The sequence below is a fragment of the Anarrhichthys ocellatus genome, unplaced genomic scaffold (assembly GCF_004355925.1).
Source record: "Anarrhichthys ocellatus isolate YVR2014 unplaced genomic scaffold, GSC_Weel_1.0 scaffold22, whole genome shotgun sequence".
In the NCBI taxonomy this organism is placed as follows: domain Eukaryota; kingdom Metazoa; phylum Chordata; class Actinopteri; order Perciformes; family Anarhichadidae; genus Anarrhichthys; species Anarrhichthys ocellatus.
This window is the reverse complement of record NW_022280052.1, coordinates 690696-712754: the sequence shown is the minus strand read 5'-3', so window position 1 is coordinate 712754 and position 22059 is coordinate 690696. Positions and strand designations below refer to the sequence as shown.

At 40.0% G+C, this 22059-nt stretch overlaps 1 protein-coding gene across 2 annotated transcripts in view; it reads right to left on the bottom strand.

The window, feature by feature from the left end:
* col24a1 (collagen type XXIV alpha 1 chain) overlaps positions 1-22059 on the bottom strand; it is an 80701-nt gene that overhangs the window by 6408 nt on the left and 52234 nt on the right. For both annotated transcript variants that reach the window (XM_031859500.1, XM_031859501.1), the window contains 22 exons: positions 21270-21323; positions 19332-19385; positions 19042-19086; positions 17598-17642; positions 15417-15470; positions 14666-14719; positions 14487-14540; positions 14138-14191; positions 12322-12375; positions 11810-11917; positions 10908-10961; positions 10410-10517; positions 8911-8964; positions 8018-8071; positions 7824-7880; positions 6817-6870; positions 5721-5774; positions 5170-5223; positions 3636-3689; positions 3047-3154; positions 506-613; positions 287-394 (listed from right to left, as the gene is read on the bottom strand). In XM_031859500.1, the coding sequence (XP_031715360.1) occupies positions 287-394; positions 506-613; positions 3047-3154; positions 3636-3689; positions 5170-5223; positions 5721-5774; positions 6817-6870; positions 7824-7880; positions 8018-8071; positions 8911-8964; positions 10410-10517; positions 10908-10961; positions 11810-11917; positions 12322-12375; positions 14138-14191; positions 14487-14540; positions 14666-14719; positions 15417-15470; positions 17598-17642; positions 19042-19086; positions 19332-19385; positions 21270-21323 (1443 nt within the window). The remainder of the gene's footprint in view (positions 1-286; positions 395-505; positions 614-3046; positions 3155-3635; positions 3690-5169; positions 5224-5720; positions 5775-6816; positions 6871-7823; positions 7881-8017; positions 8072-8910; positions 8965-10409; positions 10518-10907; positions 10962-11809; positions 11918-12321; positions 12376-14137; positions 14192-14486; positions 14541-14665; positions 14720-15416; positions 15471-17597; positions 17643-19041; positions 19087-19331; positions 19386-21269; positions 21324-22059) is intronic.

Genomic DNA, 22059 nt, shown 5'->3' with positions numbered 1-22059 from the left:
ATGTTTCCATTCCTGGTCTCGCCCAGATAATTTGTTACTCCACTCAGGGTGGAAAAGTGTCAAACACACAGACTGTCTAACTAACCACCTGAAGCTATATTTAGAGAGGTATTAAAGAATGTATATAAGCTTATAAAACCCTAGGGGGGTGTCAATTTAAAACAAGCAATGGCCACAATATCAAATACACTATCATTGATACAATTATTTCAGTCTATGGAAATAAACTAATCCTACTTTAGGATGGATTTTTTTCTTTAAATCACAAATGCCTCTATGTACTCACTGGTTGTCCTTTGGTTCCCAGGTCACCTTTTCTGCCCTGGTCACCTGCAACTCCCTCCAAGCCTTTGATTCCCGAGGCTCCCCTGTCCCCTTGCAGTCCCAGGTCTCCCTGATCCAACAAATGTCAAAAATGTTTCTTCACCAGAGACTTTTTTTGTTCTGTTAAGACACCCTGCTACAACTTATAATAAATTAGCTCAATATGTATTATCGTTTTCACCTTCTGACCAGGCGGTCCTCTTTCTCCAAGTGTTCCAGGAAGTCCAATCTCTCCCCTGGGACCTGGACGTCCAGCAGATCCCTCCTGTCCCACCGAGCTTGTCTGACCCTGAAAGAAATGTTGCCAATGTCAAACCAAAACAATAAAGTAAGTGTTGTTTTACTAGGAAATATATATTATTGTTATTTTTGGAACCTGCATCATTTGCAACCATGTTTACAGCAATAATTGTTCTTTTTCCCAGCCATTGCTGATGCATTGCAACATTTCTTGGAACATTACAGCAGTAAAATAGCATGAAACCATCTGCAGTTTGTGTGAGCGTCCTTACAGAAGATACATCCCCCCCCCCCTCCAAACGATACTTTAAAGATTTATTGGAGGTTAAAGACTCGTGAAGATTCATAATGGTGGTTAACAAAAAACTCAAATTGATTGACGTTTCTTGCATTTAAAGTTTGCTCTTAAACAGCCGACAGTCATACTTCTAATGTAGTGGCGTCCTTGAGTGCACCAACAAGGAAAAGTTTTCAACAGTCAATGGCAGGCTATGTCAAAAATAGGCTAAAGAAACAGCTGGCATAGCTGTTTAATATATAATGACAAACAATTATTCTCTTCAATTATGTTTCAATTTCAATTTTTATTTCAATATATCCAAACAAATTTCTGAATTCATTGTTTTTTTTACAGCTGTAAACCACAGTGACACAGCAAAGTCCGCTGGCCTCTATAATATTTCTTGGCAGTGTTCTCCCCTAAGCCTACCCACAAACTGACTGCCTGTCACTGAGTTGCTTTCTCACACCACAAATGAGCCGTGTGGTGAGGCAGAAGGGAGCGAGTGATATTTGAAGTGAGTGAGTGGGACGTCGCCTTACACGTGGCTTCTGTTCCTCGATCACTGTGCGGATAAGTCTGGAACCAGATTTTCTGGGTGAACCCCCAACCTACAGGTGCTAGGAACCTCATGATATATATCTATATAGATATATCTATATAGATCTATATAGATATATATACACACATAGTATTACCACGGGGAGCACATGGATCAAATCATCACCAATGCAAAATAAAAAATAGGTTCCCTTAAATGTGAAATGAGTAGTTGGAGGAATGGGGTAGATAGTTTTCAAATACAAATGATTATTTTAAATGGTTGACACAAAAGCTGGAGTCTCAAGCAAAAACACCGGTCTAGTTCCTGAGTTGCTGAGTTGTGAAACTTTGTCAGCATGATTTTGTAGCCTGCCAACAGAGGACATCTCCTGCTGAGACAGTAAAAAAGCACCCAAAGAGCTCTAGACTACTGAAGCAGACTGGTTTTAGAAAACCTGCTATTTTTAAAAACAGGTCACATATAACAAAAGCTCCCTGCAAAAAAAAAAAGTTATGGAACTCACTCTGCTAGTGAGAAACCATATCATTTCAGTCAAAGTGAAAAACACCAGTAGCCAAAATTAGACTTACCAGACTTTTAAACAACATTATGTAAATGAAAGCGAGACAGAGAAGACGTGTCTTTCCAACTCTTGGCTGACAAGGACAAAGACATTCATGCATGAAATCCCAATCCACTTTGGCTGCAAACTTATTTTGAAAGACTCTGCGTCGCAACCAGAAGAAGCCAATCAAATCAAACAAGGCATTTACTGATAAGTCAATCACATGCCGTGTGCCTCAGTCTTAAATCTACAGATAGTAACAGCAGAAGAAATTCTTTCGGCATTCAGATGCAGTCAAATACAATCCCTGTGCTAAGACGACAATTAAGCAGAAGTTAGCGTAATGGCTGAATGGGTAGTGAGGTGGTGATTAAGTTGTCTGCAGCCTCTGCTGTTTGGACTGCTGACTGTTTTCAGCTGACAACTTATACCGCCAGTCCACTTGGCTACGTTGCAGGTAATATTTACACAGCTTTATTACTTGTGGACTATGTATATTTGTGTGCAAATATGAGGGTGTATCATTGGTTTCTCAAATTCTTCTAATGCAAACCACAAGTCTGCTATAGAGAGTACGCATTAAGCGCAGCAAAGGACAGGTCCTCTTGAAAGTTCAGTTATGAAAATAAATCTGCTGACTCGTTCTGTGGCCTGCATTCATGGTGCCGACCAAGATTGTTTTGAGACATAGCACATAAGCAACGTCATTTTCAAATGTGAACCCCACCTCCAAAATTCCACGTTTTAATTGATCACCATTGTTGGTGCCAGACAAAAGTCAAACTGGTCATCATCCATGTAGCTCAGTTATCTCTGTCATGACCATTGTTAGGGTTGTTAGAGTACTCATACTACTTTATTGTTGTAACGAGAAAGGTATCATGTTTGCAATTCAAGCAATCAGTTACTGGTAGTAATCAGTATTACTGCTGCTACAGCTTCAAAACTGTAATATTACCATGAAGAAATATTGCAAAAGGAAGAGAAGCCATTCGTTTACTCATAACTTTCTTTACATTCCCGTTTACTTTGGAATAAATCAAAATGGGTACGCCATTAAAATGACATACAGTTATGTGCTGTCACTGATTACCTGTCGTCCACGTTTTCCTGGAAATCCTGGTAAGCCAGTAAGTCCCAGGTGACCATCCAGCCCTGGGTAACCCCTCAGTCCCGTGAGTCCAGGTAAACCAAATGGGCCCTGGAAAGTTTTTCAGAACAGTGACAATGTCACTCAATCGCAGCTTGAGGGGCATTTACAGACTACTCATGAGCACCAAAATGTATCATACCAGGTTTCTACATTCTAACTCTTCCTCTGATATTTCTAAATAAAATAAACATATGCCAGGATCACTTAAAAGTGACACTTAAAAGGAAATACAATGCTGTTGCTGCTGACATTTTCTGTCAAACACCTGTGCATTATATCATCTAAGAGTGGAAAGCAGCAAAGCATTCTTTAAGTCACATGATCTAATTGCCTTCTCTCTCATTTTTTTATGCAGTGGTGGTAACCAATTGGTAAACATGCAATACTTTGGTAACGCTGTGGTACTCTGCTGTTTCCCGATACCCAACTGCATCCTCATCACACAGCCAATCACGGTGGAAAGTGCTCTTCATTGTAATGCCGCTGCTGTCTCTCTCTTAGCCATGCATCTGGTTGAGGTGGTACTCACTTCAATGCCAGGAGCTCCACTCAGCCCTTGTGCTCCCTTATTTCCTCCTGAGCCCTGGATAAACGCACACATGAAGAATAAAACATACATCGGCATTCACAAAAACACACAAGGTTATAAATCTCAATCGCCTCTCATTGAAGAGCGGAAATTTGAAAGACCATGTCTAACACGAGTCTTATGGAGGACCCAAGTTCAGGACTGTGTCTATGCTTTATTTCTGACAGTCAAAGAAATACAACTGTCAACTGTATATTTAACACCTCAAATAGCATTGGATTAAATCACATTGAGGTGTTTGAGTGAAATATAATGTGTGGCATAATATCACATTATAGTATATATATCATCATGCTAAATAACATAAGCTTTATAAACTTGTCCGGTACATAGAAAAATTTGCCTTTCCTATGAAACCATGCTTTTGCGATTCATATTTTCTGTCCAGGCCCTGATACTGAGTCATGTACAGTATATGTACAATCATAGAAAGAAACCCCTTTAAGGGATGCTTTACAAAAGCGATACATTTGAAAGAAAAATATAGCAGATCCGAAAAGTTTCCTGTGTTTTCTAGCAGACTTTTATTATTGTTTCTAAACAGATGATATGTTGCATGTGACAATATTGGTAAAACTCTGTGCGCCATGTGATTAGGTTGAGGAAGAAAGCAAACAGCGGTTGAGGAAAGAACTGCCCAAATTGTAGGGTGTTTTTGCAAGCTATTTAAGGATTGAAGAACAAAAGCAATATATTATTTATAATATATTAATAATTATTATGATATGTGAAATTGTCATAATTATCATATTCATTCTTGGGTTATGGCTAAAATCCTGTTTTGTTAAGTCACAGAGACAAAATTCGAATAAGTTCGTTCTTGAGTCCAAGTGGATGTTTGTGCCAGATTATGTTGAAATTCCTGCCAGTTCCAGCCTCGAGTCCTCGTGGGCATTTGTGCAAAATTTGAAGAAAACTTGCTGTATTTCCCTTGTTACTATTCACTCTTCCTTCTTTAACCTATTTATAGCACTTGGCTTTTAATACTTCGTACGAAGTAAGCTGAATTTTGTTTTTTCTCTCTCCATAACTAATATTCCACCATAGCCACGATGAAATCATCAACCACAGAGGTCACAGTCTTTGTGCTAGCATGCTCATCTGGTAACAGGTGAACAACATGGTGTTTTGGAGAAATGTCTGTGGGTGGTCTTTCCTTTTGGGCAGCAAACAAAAGGATTTTGTATTTATCCACAGAGTGATTTATAAAACCAGCCGAACCAAACCCAACCCTGCTGGCAGTGGTTGAATGAGGCAGTGTTAATAGATTTATTGGCTTTGTTAAGAGCTAAACCCCTATTCACTACAAAACAAGCAGCCTGGTAGTAGAAACACTCTGATGCTGATACCATTGATCTTATTTGCAGGAAGGAGACCAAGTTTAATAATTGATCACGCTCTTTGTTTTATAAATGAGAGAAACGATGTAGATGTATGCTTGATTTTTCTGCTATCAGGATTTGCATGGACTCACCGGCGCTCCTGTGTCTCCTATTGGGCCTGATTCTCCAGAGAGGCCTGTTGATCCCTAAACAAAGACAAACAAACACACAAACAATATTACTAAGATGTTGTATGAATCCATACTATGTTTACTTTGCAGATAAATCAGCATTATTGTGGATGCCAAAATTGACAAATTACATAATGGAATAAATGGAGTCACACTTTATCTTCACTGCTGCTTCTTAATCCAAGTCTGTCCATTGTGGAAACACCATGAGGTCAAATTGTCTTTTTAGCACAAAGAATAGCTCATAATCCTCCAAACAATCCCTGTGCTTTAAATGACTCTATGCCCAACTCTTGTGTCACACTTAGGAAAAAGACATTTACATAATTCACATTTTCAGCCCAGCAACTGGTAAGGCTCTAAAAAGAGCACAATTGTCATCATATGTTTAGTTTTTCCCAACACTTTCAATCTTTTTACACCACTGTTTATAGTTGAAGTGCTCCAACATGGGTACACAGTTCCATTATTATACACTATAGCTACTGTGCTACGTATATTTACTGATTTACCGGTGAGCCTTGTGGTCCGACAGCTCCACGAGATCCAGTGGTACCAACATGGCCCTGAAACACAGTTTAATATAAAATTCTCTCTGATTCTTGATCTTTATTAGTGGTGAGATATGACACGTACATGTCATTTTCGCTTTCTTTACTAAAGGACGAGCATCTTGCCCGAAGCCACGTGTATTTTCATGAGTACCATTTCCACATATACAGTAATGACAATCTGCTCAATTACAGCTTCAGAGCATCAAAACCATATACAATAGTTTCTAAGCCAAGTTTAATGTCTCGACGGGATCAATATATTCTGCACTTCAATGAAAACTAAATTCATTTTTATGACTATGAACCTAGGTTGGAGCTGGATTATCATGTGATTCTTCGCCGGTCTACACTTACAATGGTTACATAACTGTTATAGTTTGGGCTGTAGTATGAGATAGGTACTTGAGGACTAAAATGTGTCCTAGGAACAATGCAAGTACATCTACGGACATTCAGCATGCAAGTAGAATACTTAAAAAGTCACTCTAATTGAAGGGAATTTAAGCAAAGCCTTGAGAGGGTCGGGCACAATCTTACGGTGTTGAAAAAAGGATGATTGGGACCTACTGTGTCCTTGGTAGTTTCCTTAATAACTTATAATTAGAAATCATAGGAATATAGGGAGGAATACAGGGATTCTTATGATAAGAAGACATATGAAGTGTATTGTTATCCTCAGCTTAATCATATCGTTTTTGTATTTGCCTGTTTAAAATGCTGTAGCTACAGACCACACTGTTCAAATTAGTGTAGCCCACATACCGTGTTGCTTGCACTGTGAATGTGTGCATGTGTATTTTTTTAAGAGCAAAGATTCCTGAACCTGAGAGGCATGAAGTGACAAAAACACCAGATTTTTTGCGGCCTTATTGCTGGGAATGTGGTAATCCTCTCCAAACATGTGTGGTCTGCCCTTACAGTACCTGAGCAGAGCAGCAATTGTTGGAGCTAAAAGACTATGAACAACAATCAAGTGGACACACACACACACACACACACACACTGAGTGGTGACTGTTTGATATATCTGATGTTGATTTAGTGGTTTCGTCTACCTGATATCCTTCTTCCCCTGGCTCTCCCCGCTCTCCTCGTTCTCCTGGGGGCCCCTGTGTAGACACAGATGCAAACACATGAACACACATACTGTACTGTACAGTCGTGCCTTCGTTTATACCCACAAAGCCTCAATTGAGCTGGGTAGCTACCTAAAGACAGAGTCACTTCTCAGGCCAACACACTTGAAACATATTGTAGAGATGTGATCTATGAGTCTGGATCTTTACTGGAGTCAAATGGAAAGGCTTCATTTCACCTTGAAATAGTGTGCCAACTTGATAATCCAATACTACTCATATGGTAGGTTGCCATCTAGACCCCTGTAGACTTTCAGGGACCTGATTGTTAATGCTCTATAGGGCTGACTCACTGGTCACGTCCTATGCTGAGAAATGTGTCTCAAAGTTCGTAATAGCCATGGTGCTGTATAACTTTGTGCTGTAGCAAGCTGCTGAGACTCGCTTTGATCCTCTAGTCAAGGAATGACTTTGTTTTCTTGGGTGCAAAATCTTTGAGTTAACTTCGGGTGAGTAGTGGCCCTCCCTGAAACTCTTGCTCTTGTCAAAAATACAAATGTTTTGTATAAATGCAGAGTAATGAAGCCTGTTTCAATTTTGACTGTAGAACATGTGTGCTCAATGTTGTGAAAAGACCTCTATTTTCATTATTGGTGGACATAAGAACACTAACAGTGCTACGCTTAAACCTTTACCTTGTATAACATTTTTACTTGTTCATGCTCAGCCTGCAATGAGTAGAAAAGATTTGGGCCACATAGGTTGATAATCGGGGTCCATATGCATGACAGGTTTAAGAACAGAAACACTGATACATTGTTGTCGATCTGGTGGGACAGAAATGTGTGTACTTGGTGTTAAAATCAGGGGTTGATCAGGATTTACTTCTATTTCAAGTGTCAATCGGATATATAAATGGCTTGGACTAAACAGAGCGAGAAGTGTTGGGGATCAGAAAGGAGAGTTTAAAGGAAAGCAAAACCTACTGGTTCACCTAAGGGCCCTGGGAGTCCTGGGGTCTTATTGTCCTCGCCTGGATAACCCTGGAATGCAGCAACACACACACAATCACACATGCAGACATAAGATTTTGCAGCCAGACAGTACATTGAAGTACATTTCACCTAAAACCCCAAACACTGAAATAATTGAATTTCAAACACTTGAGGTATCATATTACCTTTTCACCTTTAGGCCCAGGTGGTCCAATGGGCCCGGGCTTGCCAGAGTGACCCTAAATAGAAAAAAGCTGATTATTGTAGCTGACAAAGCCACCATACTGGCTACAGCATGTTTCTTAGACAAAACATGAGTTAGTCAGCATATCAAGCCCAACAGTTTAAAATAAACAAAACTCTTTGTAGAGATGCTCTTACATTCTGTCACTTCAGGATTTGTGTTTTGGCACAGACTCAGAACTCACTCAGCAACCTGAGTCAAGTCTGAGAGCCTTAATACATATTCATTATGTAACCTAAACCCATTGATGTTGGTATTGACCAGGTTGTAGTGTTGCCTGGAAAAATTAGCTTGAAGACTTCACCATCTTCAATTCCACCTCTTGTTTTTGCTGTTGTGGAGATTTTCTTCCCTTATCTTTTGTGTTTATTGAACAATTAACAATAAAGAGTAATGTGAAATATAATAATGGTAAGGATGATGTGTCCTCCACCAGACTCAAACCCCAGGTGTCTCCAGCACATAGGATTAAGGCACAAGGCTACCAAGGGAGGGGATACAGCTTGATTGAAAACAGCTATGTTGAGTTGAGCTTGGTATTATAAGCATGTATGAAGTTCCTTGAAGCAGGGTTAAGTTTGATGAGATAAACCTTGAACAGGTACTTGTTACTTGCTATGTTGCAGATTGTAGGGGAATCCCGGATTTTCTACAAAAGGTTATATAAACTTTGTAATCCTCCTCTGTAAGATAGGCCCCCAATGAATGTAAGCATAGTGGGATGTGTGAGCCAAAGGGACCAGTCAGGGCTTAAACTACTCAGGAAGAAATGTGCAGTATGTATGTGTACATTAACAAATGGATCATGTAAAACCACAGACAGGAGAAACTCACTGTGTATCCTGCCAGCCCTGGTTGCCCTTCTATCCCCATGACTCCAGGCCGACCCTGGAAGCAATGCAGAAAATGCACACAAAATAAGAATCCGTTACAGTGCTGTTGTTTTTGCTTTTTGTTTTGTTTTGCAGGTCCAGCTCAATATAACCTTGGCTTGGCCTCAAACAGACACAAACGCGAACTGAATCCTGTGCCTGGATCTGTTATGATGGGGATATAAATCTTTTCTCTACAGCAATCAAAACACGGTCTAAGTGGTTCTGCAAAGTAAAGAAGAAAAGAATAGATGCCTTCCTCTTGATTTCTTCCTGTCTTTTCTTGCTCTCGCTCAGGCTTGGAACAGAGAAGGGCATTCGATGCTTTGCTCTTAATGTGAAAATGTAGCTCTTTTTATGTGGATGTCCAATCAGTGTTGATGGTAAATGTAGGCAATCAAATCAATGAATTCCGCAACTTGGATGCTCTAGCTAGCCAGATACCAGCTCTAGAACACAGAACTTCCTTGCTCTCTTTACTTTTATTGCAAATAGCGAAAATGGCCAGCGGGGACCCTCCAGAACCTAAGCTGCCGTGAGCAAACAGCGACTGGTTGTTGTAAAATTAGCGTAGCTCGTTTTAAGAAGAGCAAAGCCAGTACTGTAGTGTGTGTGTGCGTGTGTGTATGTATGTGTGTGCATTTTTGTTTGTGTTTGTGTATGTACGTGCATAGTGTGTGGTGGAGTGAGAGAGACAGTGACATGAATGAAGTGTGAGCAGATGAGAGAGAGCAATCGGAGAAGAGGAAAGATTAAGTTTAGCAAAGAGATATCAAGTGAATGAACAATAGAGTATTGCGTATTTCTACCGTTTTGGCACAAATAAATGCTAAAGCTCCTCAAGACCAACAGAAGTTTCTCGTGTCGTGTTCCCCGGCTGCTGAGTGGAGTGATGAGGCGCATAAAGGCGACATTGGACAGAACAATGCGCTCAATGTGTCCTGTTACATATTGTCACTGACTGCATGGCTCAGCTTTCTTGTCAATATAGTGTACACTGAGGAATGTATCGCTAATTACCTGCTTAGCTGCATCACACTAACCAGCTTGTAAAATGACCTGTATGTCACTGTGGTCCAGTTAGATGCTGGTGTGGCCCTTTCTATTCACTAACAACACACTGTCAGCCCACACAATGTAAACTACAGACAAGTTGATTTGCATAATCTCCTTCTATGCGGTGGTACACTAGCACTCTGGCCGCCTGCCAGCTGCTGCCAATCAAACACCGACATGCCGCTTCAGTTGGCTGAGACAAAAAGGACCATTTCTGATATTTTTCTGAAGGCCTTTTTTCATTTAATAATAAAAAAATAGATTGGCCTTTTTTTTTTACGATGAAACGGAGGCCTAAATGTTACTTCAGTTGGACTTTACCATCACTCATCTCTGTCCGAAAGTTCCAGTCTGATTTTGAGACAGGATTAAGTGAGAGGAAACGCAGGAAGGATGGGAACTGACCGGTGTGCCTCGAGTTCCCCTGGCACCTTTCAGCCCCGACTCGCCTGGCTGGCCGATGTCTCCTCGTGTGCCGATCTCACCAACAAGCCCCAGAGGACCTCTTTCTCCCTGAAAAGAGGCAGAATGCCAATGGGGGATGAAAAACAGTAACACTGACATGCCAATATGGAGAAAATCATTGAAGTTGAAAGGCCGCTTTCAACCTCTTTTAACGGCACGCAGCATCCATTCTGTTGTAATGTCCTTCAGGAAGAAAATAAATCCATACTGGTTCTGAAGGATATTTGTCTTTAATGCTGGTTGCGGTTAGTTCTCAGAACTCCGGTCAAAAGCTTTACATTTGAACCAAACGATAACTCAGGCAGCTGAAAGAGATGACCCACTAGTTCTCTGCAACCACCTTAACGCCAAAGGACCATGGACTAGGTCCTCTTAGTTCCTGCTGTTTCACTGAGAAACATAATGTTAAGCAAAAGTGGTGGTAAACAAGGTCCTTACCTTCTTTCCGTTCCGCCCTCTGTTCCCTAGTGGCCCTAGTTTTCCTTCTGGCCCCTGTGGGAGACACATGAAATGGTTACCACAGACATCAAAAATGTATTCTCTAATCAGAGGCATTGATAACTGCGCCTAATGACTTGTAAACACCAAACTGCCGATCCTGGTACTACAGCATTTATGTCAGACATTATGAGTAGGCAAGTTTCTGTGCAGAAGCTAATTGCTTGTAGTCCACAATACCATTCAAAACGTTTAGCAGCTTTATCAGCTTACATGTTTGTTTTCACAGTTTCCTCACAGAGCTTTGTATGTGTGCCCTGAATCTTTCCATCCTGACACCCGTGACCTTCCTGCCCCTAAACACCTATAGATAAATCTAGGTCTGGATCTCACAGCAAACTCAGACTGAGGAGACTTTTATTGACATCTATCATGCAGTGCTAAAAATCCACAATCTATGACATTGTAACTTTAACTCCACCAGTAGCAAGAGGCTTTGTTGAAGAGAAGGCTGACCCCTACTGGGACACAAGAGCATTGTTTGGTTCAGAGCACTTTTGTAATCTGCTGAGTCAGTGGCAGGTATTTAAAATGCTATGGGTGTGATATATATTGCCATGTCTCATCAGCTGTATGCTTATGATCCATCAATCGCTTGTTGGCTCTCACATAAATAACCATACTAACGAAAAAAAACAAAGCAATGGGAACAGTTCTGAAACCAGCGGCATCCAGCAGAGCTTCTATTCAGATCTAGTTTTTACTTTAGCTGCACGCAAGTGTGCATTTTCTGAGTAAAAAGTCAGTACAGGCAGCAAATTCTGTTACAGTAATTTTCCATCAAAAGGTTGTCTTATTGAAACTGTTGTATCTGGCAGTTCGGAAACATAAAATAAACTTACACGAAAGCCCTGTTTCCCAGGCCCTCCAGCTAGGCCTAGGGGCCCAGGGTCTCCTTCTATTCCTTTGTCCCCGGGCTCTCCGATTGGCCCACGCTCACCAGGCTCACCCTGACCAACCAGCGAAAACAGAGTAAAAGTACAATTTTGTAAGTTTCATATTACATACAGAGACAGGTCAATAAGCCAGACAACCTGTGGTGTTCAGAAGCTGTAAAAAGGCTTTATTGGAATAGTTTTTATTTGATTAAACTTTCTAACCATTTAAATCTAGTGTGAAATCGGTCGGATTGGTGTTCTTAGTGTATCGTGCTGATATTCAGAGTATGACTTGAATTAACTTTTAATAATCCTCAAATAATCTCTTTGTTGACCGAAAGCAAGCAGAGTGTACTGAAACCACCCATTATTGTTATCATATCGAGAACCCTGCTAGAAACTCATTTTAGCTACGGGCTTGATTTTGTAAGAAATAAGTGAAGTTAAGTTAACAAAGACTGTCTTGTTATGTTTACCTTGGCTCCATCTTTTCCTTGAGGGCCATCTTCCCCAGGGGGACCAGGAAGACCCTACAAACACACCAACATTCACAACAAAGCCTCTTCACTACTGTAAAAAGTGACATATCAACTGTGAGAACTGTGACATCGTTATTGTCTCTGTGATGGCAGATAGCTCTGGTTCTGTGTGTCAAGCTTTAGATATATTCTGCTCTCACGTCAAACAATACCAAAAAGTGTAGGTAACATAATAATAATAGTTGAAAGTGCTTTTCAAGAAAGAAAAGACAGACGGATAAAAATGTGCAAATACTGCACGATAAAAACAAGCAATGAAACAATGGAAGGCATAATAACAATAAAACATGTAAAAGATAAGTGTAAAACAATGGAAGAGCGAACAGCTAGTTAAAGTTTTTATTTGTTGTTTAAAAATGTTCATAGAGCTTGCATCTCTTAAGACCCGAATTCAATAGTTTTGGTGCATAGTATGTTAGTTACAAAATAGTATGTATTTTAAACAAACAGCAACAAAGGATTTAAGAGGCCGTGGAGGATTATACATTGGGAGCAAGTGCAGGTTCGCTATATATATATATATATGGGTAAACAACCTCATTATAAATATATAGAGTGCACAACTTTTGAACATGCATCTTTTTCTAGATGAATAATGTATGTAGCTGTCTGGGGATGAGGGATCGTTTAAGAGTGAAGTTGTACCTTAAAGGTGCAAGAGACGCTATCCGAAGCATTTCAATTGCCTCTCAACGGCTCTCAACATGTCAAACAGTCCAAACGGCAGCAAACAACTGCTGACAGAGCTGACAGTGTTAACCTGTGGGGGAACTGGAGGATGTGTGCTACGACGCCATTATCAGCCGTAACCGCCGTGTGAGAGCAGAGCGGTGGCCATGATCTAGCCAGTCGGGCATGCTCACATGCATGAACATGCACTAAAAGCATGCACAGCCGGCCCAGCTTTGTCAAAAAAGCACGGCGAAACTTGGATAACAACACAGCAACTTCATTCTCTGCTCAGGTAGACATTACTCCTCTATATCTTTACATAGCAAACAGTTATTTGCTGCTATATTAATGCTCTGAATGTCGTATATTGCTCCTTTAACACCAGGCTGGAAAGTCAAGTCTTTCAATGCCCTCTCTGGTTGAATGTTTCAAGGCAGTTTCACTTCTGACTACAGCCAGCATCACACCGAACAGTGAAGAACACCTGTGCATCAGTGCACCAAGGAGAGGGAGTAAACCACAGGAGGTCACAAAAACAAGATTTTAAGGGGTTGTTAAGTTACGCTTTTAGTTTTATGAGTTTTATGACACACAATAAGACAGATATAGACACAATAGTAAAGATTAATTAAAAAATCTGCATTGTAATCACAATTTCAGTGACTAATAAACAAACAAAAACTTTGCTCTGGGAACATTTGTATTAAGGAGAGAGAAAGCATTTCTTTGGTCCAACTGACTGCAGACAGTTAGACAAGATAAGAGAACTTCTATGGACAAAATGGACAGTTTCTCAGACATCATCTTATTTCTTTAATCTTCCTTCATCCAGTAAACTGAAGTGAGTAAAAATGCAATGTTGATCACAGAGGGTTTATGTAACATTGTTAAAGAAGGTTGATTCTAATTCTGTGGACATAACAGTAAGATGAGACTCAGGCGGTGCTATTTATATAGTCCATTGTTCTGCTGGGGGATTAGACATCGTCGTCAAAAAGGAGCTGGAGTAAATATACGACTGGCTTTAATTTACCCAAACACAAGGAAGGAAGGGATTAGTGGGATGTTTGCAGTTACTCACACTCGTTCCCTCCTGTCCCTGCTCCCCTTCAGCTCCTGGAGGCCCAATCTCACCCTGCAGGGACACAAAATAAACCAAGGGGCTGTCTGGAGGTCAAAACACACTCATATGCGCATGCACACTCCCAGACTTAAACCAAACACTGATACTTGAAGCTGGGGCAACGTTAGAATTGACAATGAGCTGTTGTTTCACCCAAGGTTACAGTTGTGTCAAAATGGCTGAGCAGGGTCACATATTTTCACATTGCTGGAGGGTGGTAGGGAGTGAAGCCCCACATGACAAATGTTTCCTAAGATGCAGGGGTGAGAGGAGTGGTTGCAAAAAACATGACAAGGGTCGTACTGACATTTGACCCCGACTCTCCGCTGGCACCCAGTTCCCCCTCAGCACCAGGCCCACCCTAAAAAGATGAGAAACAAAGGGAATGTTTAATTTGTACTGTATACATACGAATGTCAACTATAAAAATAAAAAAAAACACAAAAATAAATTGACTTATGTTAACTAATTTTTAATGAAAAGTACTTCGGGTCCTTGCTCTCCATCAGGTCCAGCTTCTCCAGAAGGTCCTTTGGGTCCCTGCAAGAAAATGAACCATCATAAGATGCCTAAAGCAGCTTAAGCAGTTAAATTATACAATAATAACATTATTGGACTTGCTAGATACAGACAATCGGGTAATAAAACACCAGTACAACATAATATACAAGTCTAGCATATAATAACAAGACAAAAACATACAGTTGAATGTTTAAGTCTGTAGAGAAGGGAAAGCTGAGAGCTGAGAGTGCCTGTAGTAAAATTGAAGACCAGCCAAAGGCAAGATGAGACCCATAACATAACATAAACCGCGTCTCGAGTGTTATTGGAACGTCCCACCCTAATAAATATTTCTATCAGATTGTTTGACATTCTCTATGTTCCAGAGGGGTCGGCTGATTTCCAGGAAAGTCAAGAAGTTGAATACTAATCCAAGAAGGGAAGCACAAGGTGTCGTGCTTAAAGGTATGTGGAACGTAGAGAGAGAAAGCAATAAACAAAGTCAAATCTAAATAACTCCTTCGTTTCCCTCTCAAACTGTTCAATGTCTCTTAATTAGCAACACCAGAGAGGTGTTTATGAAAGAATTTCGACCCTGATCGGTTCTTTCTCCTGAAACTTTTGCGAGAATAAAAGATTAATTATAGATTCCAGACAATTCGGTTTTCAAAATGCAACGTTTGTCTTTTCCTGAAACAACCACATCAATTCAACAGTTAGAAGACAGCATACTTACTGGTTCACCGTGGGGTCCCCTCTCCCCGGTGCTGCCTGGAATACCTGGTTTACCCTGGAAACACACAGTCAAGTATAGCTTCATTCATTCATTTGTGTGATCACAGAAAAGAAGCAAGAGAAAGCTTGGCTTTGGCCACGATCCTCTTCTCATCGTGATCATTATCATCATCAGCAAAGTAACTGCAAACATGATAACAGTCTCATATTTCAGTGCTGCCTAATGCCTCGAGACATGACGCAGAAACTCTTTGATGCAACACAAAAAGGATTGGCTTTCTTGCAATGTCAGATCTTTTGGTATTCCAAACATTGTGTTACCAAGTTTAGACAAGACACGCTAATTTGAAACAGTGTTTAGTCCAACATCGAAAGAGGACGCCTAGACCTTTGCGTGTGAGTGGTAGCTGGCTGTTTCAAGCGCTGAAATATACGTTCCAAAATTTGATGAGATAACAATGAATTCAGTAGCATCAATCATTGGAAACATTACAACCTAACTCATGACAATTAACACTCAAGTAACTTTTGCTGCTATTCACTGAGTAGATATTACTCAAAATATTAAAAAAATATATATATCTTAAATGTCTCAAGCTGTGTGAATGAGGTATGTTTCAAGAGTGGATCTGAAAACAAGGCAAAATGAAAGAGCAGGAAAAACATTGATTCAGCGAGAGTAATTGTCGAAAGTGTGTGTGTTGATTTCCAAGATTTTAGGGAGACAAAAAGATGTATGGAAACTGCAGTATAATACAGTGCAATGTGACAACAACCACATTCACAATCACTGACGACTACACAATTGCATTCGGCACTGAACTTAATGGGCTTTGACATCACAGATGACTCAATCATTTTGGGATACAATGATTTGTAACCATAGAGCACAGAAATTGTGAGGAATGGATACATAACAGATTTTGATGAAGATTTTTTTATCAAACACAAGATGGCGCTATGAGTCCAGAGATGCAGAATGTAAACGCTGACCCCCTCTATAGATACAGTATGTAGTGGGCAAGTTCTGAAGAGGGGTCGATCTCCATTTAGCATCGAGCAGCATGTGCTCAGAAGGACAGGTCACAACTATGTGTGGATGTCCAGATGGCTAATCTGAGAGAGAGAGAGAGAGAGAGAGAGAGAGAGAGAGAGAGAGAGAGAGCACAGGCCTGCATGTGTGTATTTGTATGTGTGTTATGAGTAATTACAAACAACTTGAATCAGCTTTTGAATCTGTTTTTGATTGTTTTTTTTTGTTTGCATGCTTCTACCATCTGTGGAACATCAATTATTTCATCCTGTCGCAGTTCAAAAGCATATAAAAACTACCCGCCATCATTTTTTTGATGGCAACAATAGAAGAGTCTGCAAAATGGTGCTTCAAAGCTGCCAAAAGTATGTCTATTGTGTGGTATTATAACAAGACACTACAGTCAATGTGTGTCCTCTGGGGTTGTTAAAGTCCCATCCAAAGTGGCCAATGAATCAGCTGGCTGATATCATGGACCACTATTAGCTGGATGTATTGGTATCGTCACACATGTCAGTGGATATAGGTAACAAGAAATTGGAGTGCAGAAATGCCATAGATATGTTTGTGGGAATTTAGAAACAGTTTCGCCATTACATAATTTGTCCACCAGAGAGCACTGAAAAGTTTATTTTTTGAACTGTACAATGTCCTCTGCTCCATACTGTACATATCGTGGTCAAAATTATTTACAATAAAAACCGTAAACAAATGTTTCCATATGAATGTCTTGTCCAAACTCTATGTGAACAGTGTTAACATCCCACACAAAGTATATGAAGAATGAATCATTATTTCTTTAATTCAGAGGCAGGAAAGTGTCAGTTATGTTTGTACGATGTGTTCAACAATAACCTCACACCAACACACACCCCTTGAAGAAGGGGGAATAGACGCACATTGGTTTTGATTGTGCTTTGAAAAAAAAAGCACAGTACCTTCTTTTAACTATGACAAGTCAGTGACTTTATGGGTCCACACTCTTAAAATTATAATTACATACATTACGGGTCAAAGAGGATGTGGAAATGTTTTACAAGTGTGTGGTGTCTGCTGTAGTCGTAGTGATGCTTCTTCCTAAAGTAAAGAGTATAATTAAAGCTCTGAAAGAGACATTTGACAGTCAGCATTTAGTTAAACATGACTTACATTCTTCCCTGGAGGGCCTCTCGCTCCTGGAGTGCCAGCCTTGCCCTTCAGAGGAGAAATCATTATTAACAAGCAGTTTAAATCAACCCAACTGATTTCAATCTATTTTGAGAAAAATATTGGCAACATGCTAATCTTCCATGTCTGCACAAGCACCACTTTAAATCATGTGTTTACCAGAGATGTGCTCATTAGTTCCTTGGGAATAAGTCATTCAGACTGACAAAAGCATAAATGACAAAAGATCAATTAGTGGACTAGTCGACCAAGAGGGCGTGTGTGTAGTTAATCTGGCCAAAAGCATTTGAATGATTCAGCACAACAAGAACAGTTACAATATTTATAAATGTTATGGCTCTGACATCTGACAACACATTTGCAGTTAATTGCTTTGCTAAGTGTGGATCCAGAACAGTTTTACAGATTTTGATGTCAGTTAAAACTACTGTCATCAGCTCATAAATTTGCCCCCACAATAAACCATTGTACATAATGTTTTGTTTGAAGTACAATGTTATAACACCCTTTAAGGTTTGTTTTTTGTTAGTTTTATTAGGATAATTGAGCAACATTGTCTGCGACGGCCAGACAGTGGGCAAAAGAAATGGCAAAATCAATCCTTTGATAATCCACTGTGAAATATTAACGTGGCAACTATCTGTTTATATCATAGTATTAGTATCACTTTTAAATCAGTGACGATGGTAGTCAATTACAAATATCTTGTTCCATCAACTACACTCAACTTAAATGACCAAACACATAAGCATATACTGTGCATGAACATGACATGCCCACAGCTGGAGCGGCTGCGATGTACAATTTTGAATAAAGACATTGCACTTAAAATCTTTTTATTGATTGCGTTTCACTCAACTACATCCGTTAACTTCAAAGTGTATGTCCATCCTGCTACTCCTAAGCCGATATACAGTATATAGCTCAGGGTTCTTCTATAAAAAATGGCAGCAGTACATAATAACGGCATTTGGGAATAACCTGACACAGAGGTGGAAAGATAAACTCTGCAAATAAAAACTGATTAAAGGCTAACCAAGCTTTTTACAGAGGCCCGAGGGTTGTACTAGATGTGGTAATGTCTTTTCCATGAGGTCAGTGTGCATCTTCAAAAGTGATGTGCATGTTAACCTAAAGGCTTCAGGATGAATGATCATTCTTGGCTTTAGATGAATGTGACTGAATAAAAATGTGTCTTCTCATTTCTTAAGAGCCTGAAGCCTTCATCCGGAAATGTGCTACGCATAAAATTTACAGCATCATAACTATTCAGCAGGTACATTACAAGTATTTTAATACTTCCGAGTATAAACTTCGTTGCATGTTATTTAAGGTACTTTGCTCTTTTCCTGTCTTTCTCCAACATAAGCTAGTGAAAGACGAAAGACAAAAATAAAGTCTGCATATTCATTTAAAGACTACTTACGATGAATCCCGGCTCTCCTTTTTGTCCGATGTCACCCCTTTCACCCTGCAAAGACAAGGTATGATACATTTTGGAAAAACTAGGATGGACTAAAGAAATAAATCATCCATACGTTGTGACAAATAATTTCACAGAAGCAGCGTTCCCAAGTTGAGCAAATGACTTCAACTGTAATATAATACTGTGGCTGATATACAGGGGGATGGACATATTTGTTGCAAAAGTACTACATTCATCCCATCTTTACATGTGCACGGTGATGTTTCACACAGGGTGGTGTGCATGTTTACCGTGGTGCCCTCAGGGCCTGGTTCTCCCAGTGGGCCATCTGGACCCCGGGGCCCCTATGCGAAAGCAACATGAGACACACCGTTCATCACTCAAAGAAGAATGAGCAGTACAGGCATACATCAAAGCATCATACATACATAGATATGTATACAGACAGCTCTGAAATAGCACCAACAACCGTCATTAGTCTGTATTCTGTATCGTCACCACTCCCACAAACATTCCAGAGGTTTCCCAGCAATGTAGCACCACCACACAGGCAGGGTGACAGATAAGAATCTGTAAATACAACCCAAGACCTTTTCTCTCAAGCCAATTCAACAACTGCTTATCCACAAGTTATGACACAAATTATTACACAACAGTTTATCTACGGAAACATTACTGGAGCAGGTAAGGAGGTGTATTTCACTGTGAGTGATCATTAAAATGGGGAAGAGGAATCGGAGATAGATAGATTAGATAAAACGGTAGCAACTCATAATTCAGACAGCGACCTAAAACTTTAGAACTATTGCAGATGTGTGGCAAATAGGACAGGTGCTCACCAATAATTCAGCTCCAGGGTATGACTTGTTCTTTTAGAGGTCAGAGGCGGAACTGATAAGGAGTGATAAGCTGTGCAGCAGTTTCATTTCGCTTCCTTTATGTTGCATTCTGAGGTTGATCTCTAATGTGTTGAGAAAGGAATGGTGTTTGCTTCTGAAAAGTTTTCCAAAAGCAAAAGCGAGCATGGGAATATTGTGACTTTGGTTCAAATGATTAACCTTTTCACTGGTCCATGATGGATCATAGAGATAGAGAGGAGATAGGAGATAAACCCTAGAAGAGGAGGTCGGGGGGGGATGAGGGTAACTATATCCTACCTCAGCCAGACAGGAAATGCAACCACAGACTGACACGTGATTGGATTACAGTAAACAGCACAAGCCATGGCATGTTAAGTACTGCCACATGCTCGGCCTAAATGGAAGTGAATAATGGATGTGACGGAAGTGATGAAGTGTGGGAAGTAGTGTGGTATTAGGTAGAACTACATGGGCTTGTTAGTGTTCCTCAAACATTTTCTTGCATTAGCTTTAGTCATGCAGCATTGTTAGGCAGTCTGTTGCTCGGGTAAAGCGCATGCAAACCATCAGTTTAGTGAGAAGATAACAGTTCATCTCATATTAATGCAGTGAAAATAAATATTCATAGCTGTATGTACACTGCTTCCTAGTCATGTGCTTTGGCCACTGTTTAGGAACTACAGTATATTTCTATAGTCTCTACTGTTTCAGAGATTAATGTTATATTGTATTTGTCAATAACAAAACTTGGATTGAGCATTTGCATCCCAGAAAGTAAAGCAAACTCTATATTGTTTGTGCTGCTGTTGTTTTTTGTTTTGTTTTGTTTTTACATTTTAACATACCATGGAGGTCCAAACTGTTCATGTGCACAAGCACCAACAAATATTATTGTGATCTGAAGACCCAGCAAGTTGGCCCAAGACACCTCAAATCCCATCATTTAAGCTGCTCTTCAATAAAAACTATTTAATTTTGCTTCCGAAGGCAACTCACTCAAACTGTGACATAGTCTCTATGAGTTGTGTCTAATTTAAGATGATCTTTACCGCCTTATCTGAAGGTGTCATTCACCTCTCAGCCACACGATGTCTCACCAGTATTACCATGTCTATCAACGTGAGATTGATGGGGCTTATGAAACAGTTTTAATTCACCAATAAAGAAGCTCGGGCTAAGTAGAGGGACAAACACATGTCTTAAATTGCTTTAAACTTTGGTTTGTGGAAATTAAGTTGTGACGCAAAACAGACCGCCAAGGGTCTGATAAGTGAAGTTTCCATGAGTCGTTGAGTTAAGGTAGGCTCACATACATATCACACAAAGGACGAGTACAACCAATGCCCCAAAGGTAAAGGTTGCTCTTACCCTCCTGCCCTTTGGCCCAGCAATGCCTGCAGTACCCCTCTGCCCCTGTAGACCCTGTGAGAAAAAACAAGAAGGACACAAGTTGGATCGGAGAGAGAGAATAAAGATTTGGAAATCGTAGTAATTTCGGAAGGTTTTCATAATGTTCCTTTGGCATAGTGCAGTTAGACAAACTATAAAATACAGTGTGAATATTTACACAAACTTTTAGCCCACACCAACATTAGTCCTACTGGATGCATTACGAAGGCGTCAGCAGAACTACTGAACAATCTGCCAGCTAAGACATACTGTTTACAAGGGTCTAAACTAAATTGTGGGAAACAGGGAAACTGATACTGTATATCAAATCGCCCCCTTAAATGTTATGTACTGTATTTATTACAAAAACCAAGAGCACTTTCCTCCAACTCAGTTTAAGGGTCCAAGTTGGTCTTGTGTTAAAGTGTTTATAATATCAAGCCAAAGAAAAGTGAGTAGAGAAGATGAGTAAATGCATCCAAACTTCTCAGTCCATTAAGTATATTTAGTTATGACTCAATCCAAAGTCAGAGTGAGCAAAAGAAAAGAAAACATAAAGCTTGGCAAGTAACTGAATTTCAAAAGAATCATCCCTTCCCTTAACTCCCCCTGCAGGTTTGCAATGTCGCTTATCAACAGTGTGCCTGGCTAAATAACAAAGCTAATGGCTAACATTGAGTTACATTATGATGCATTCAAGCTTAAAATCTGTATCAAGCGAAGGTAAGTTATAACGTCATCATGATGTATTCAAATGTAATCTTGTCAA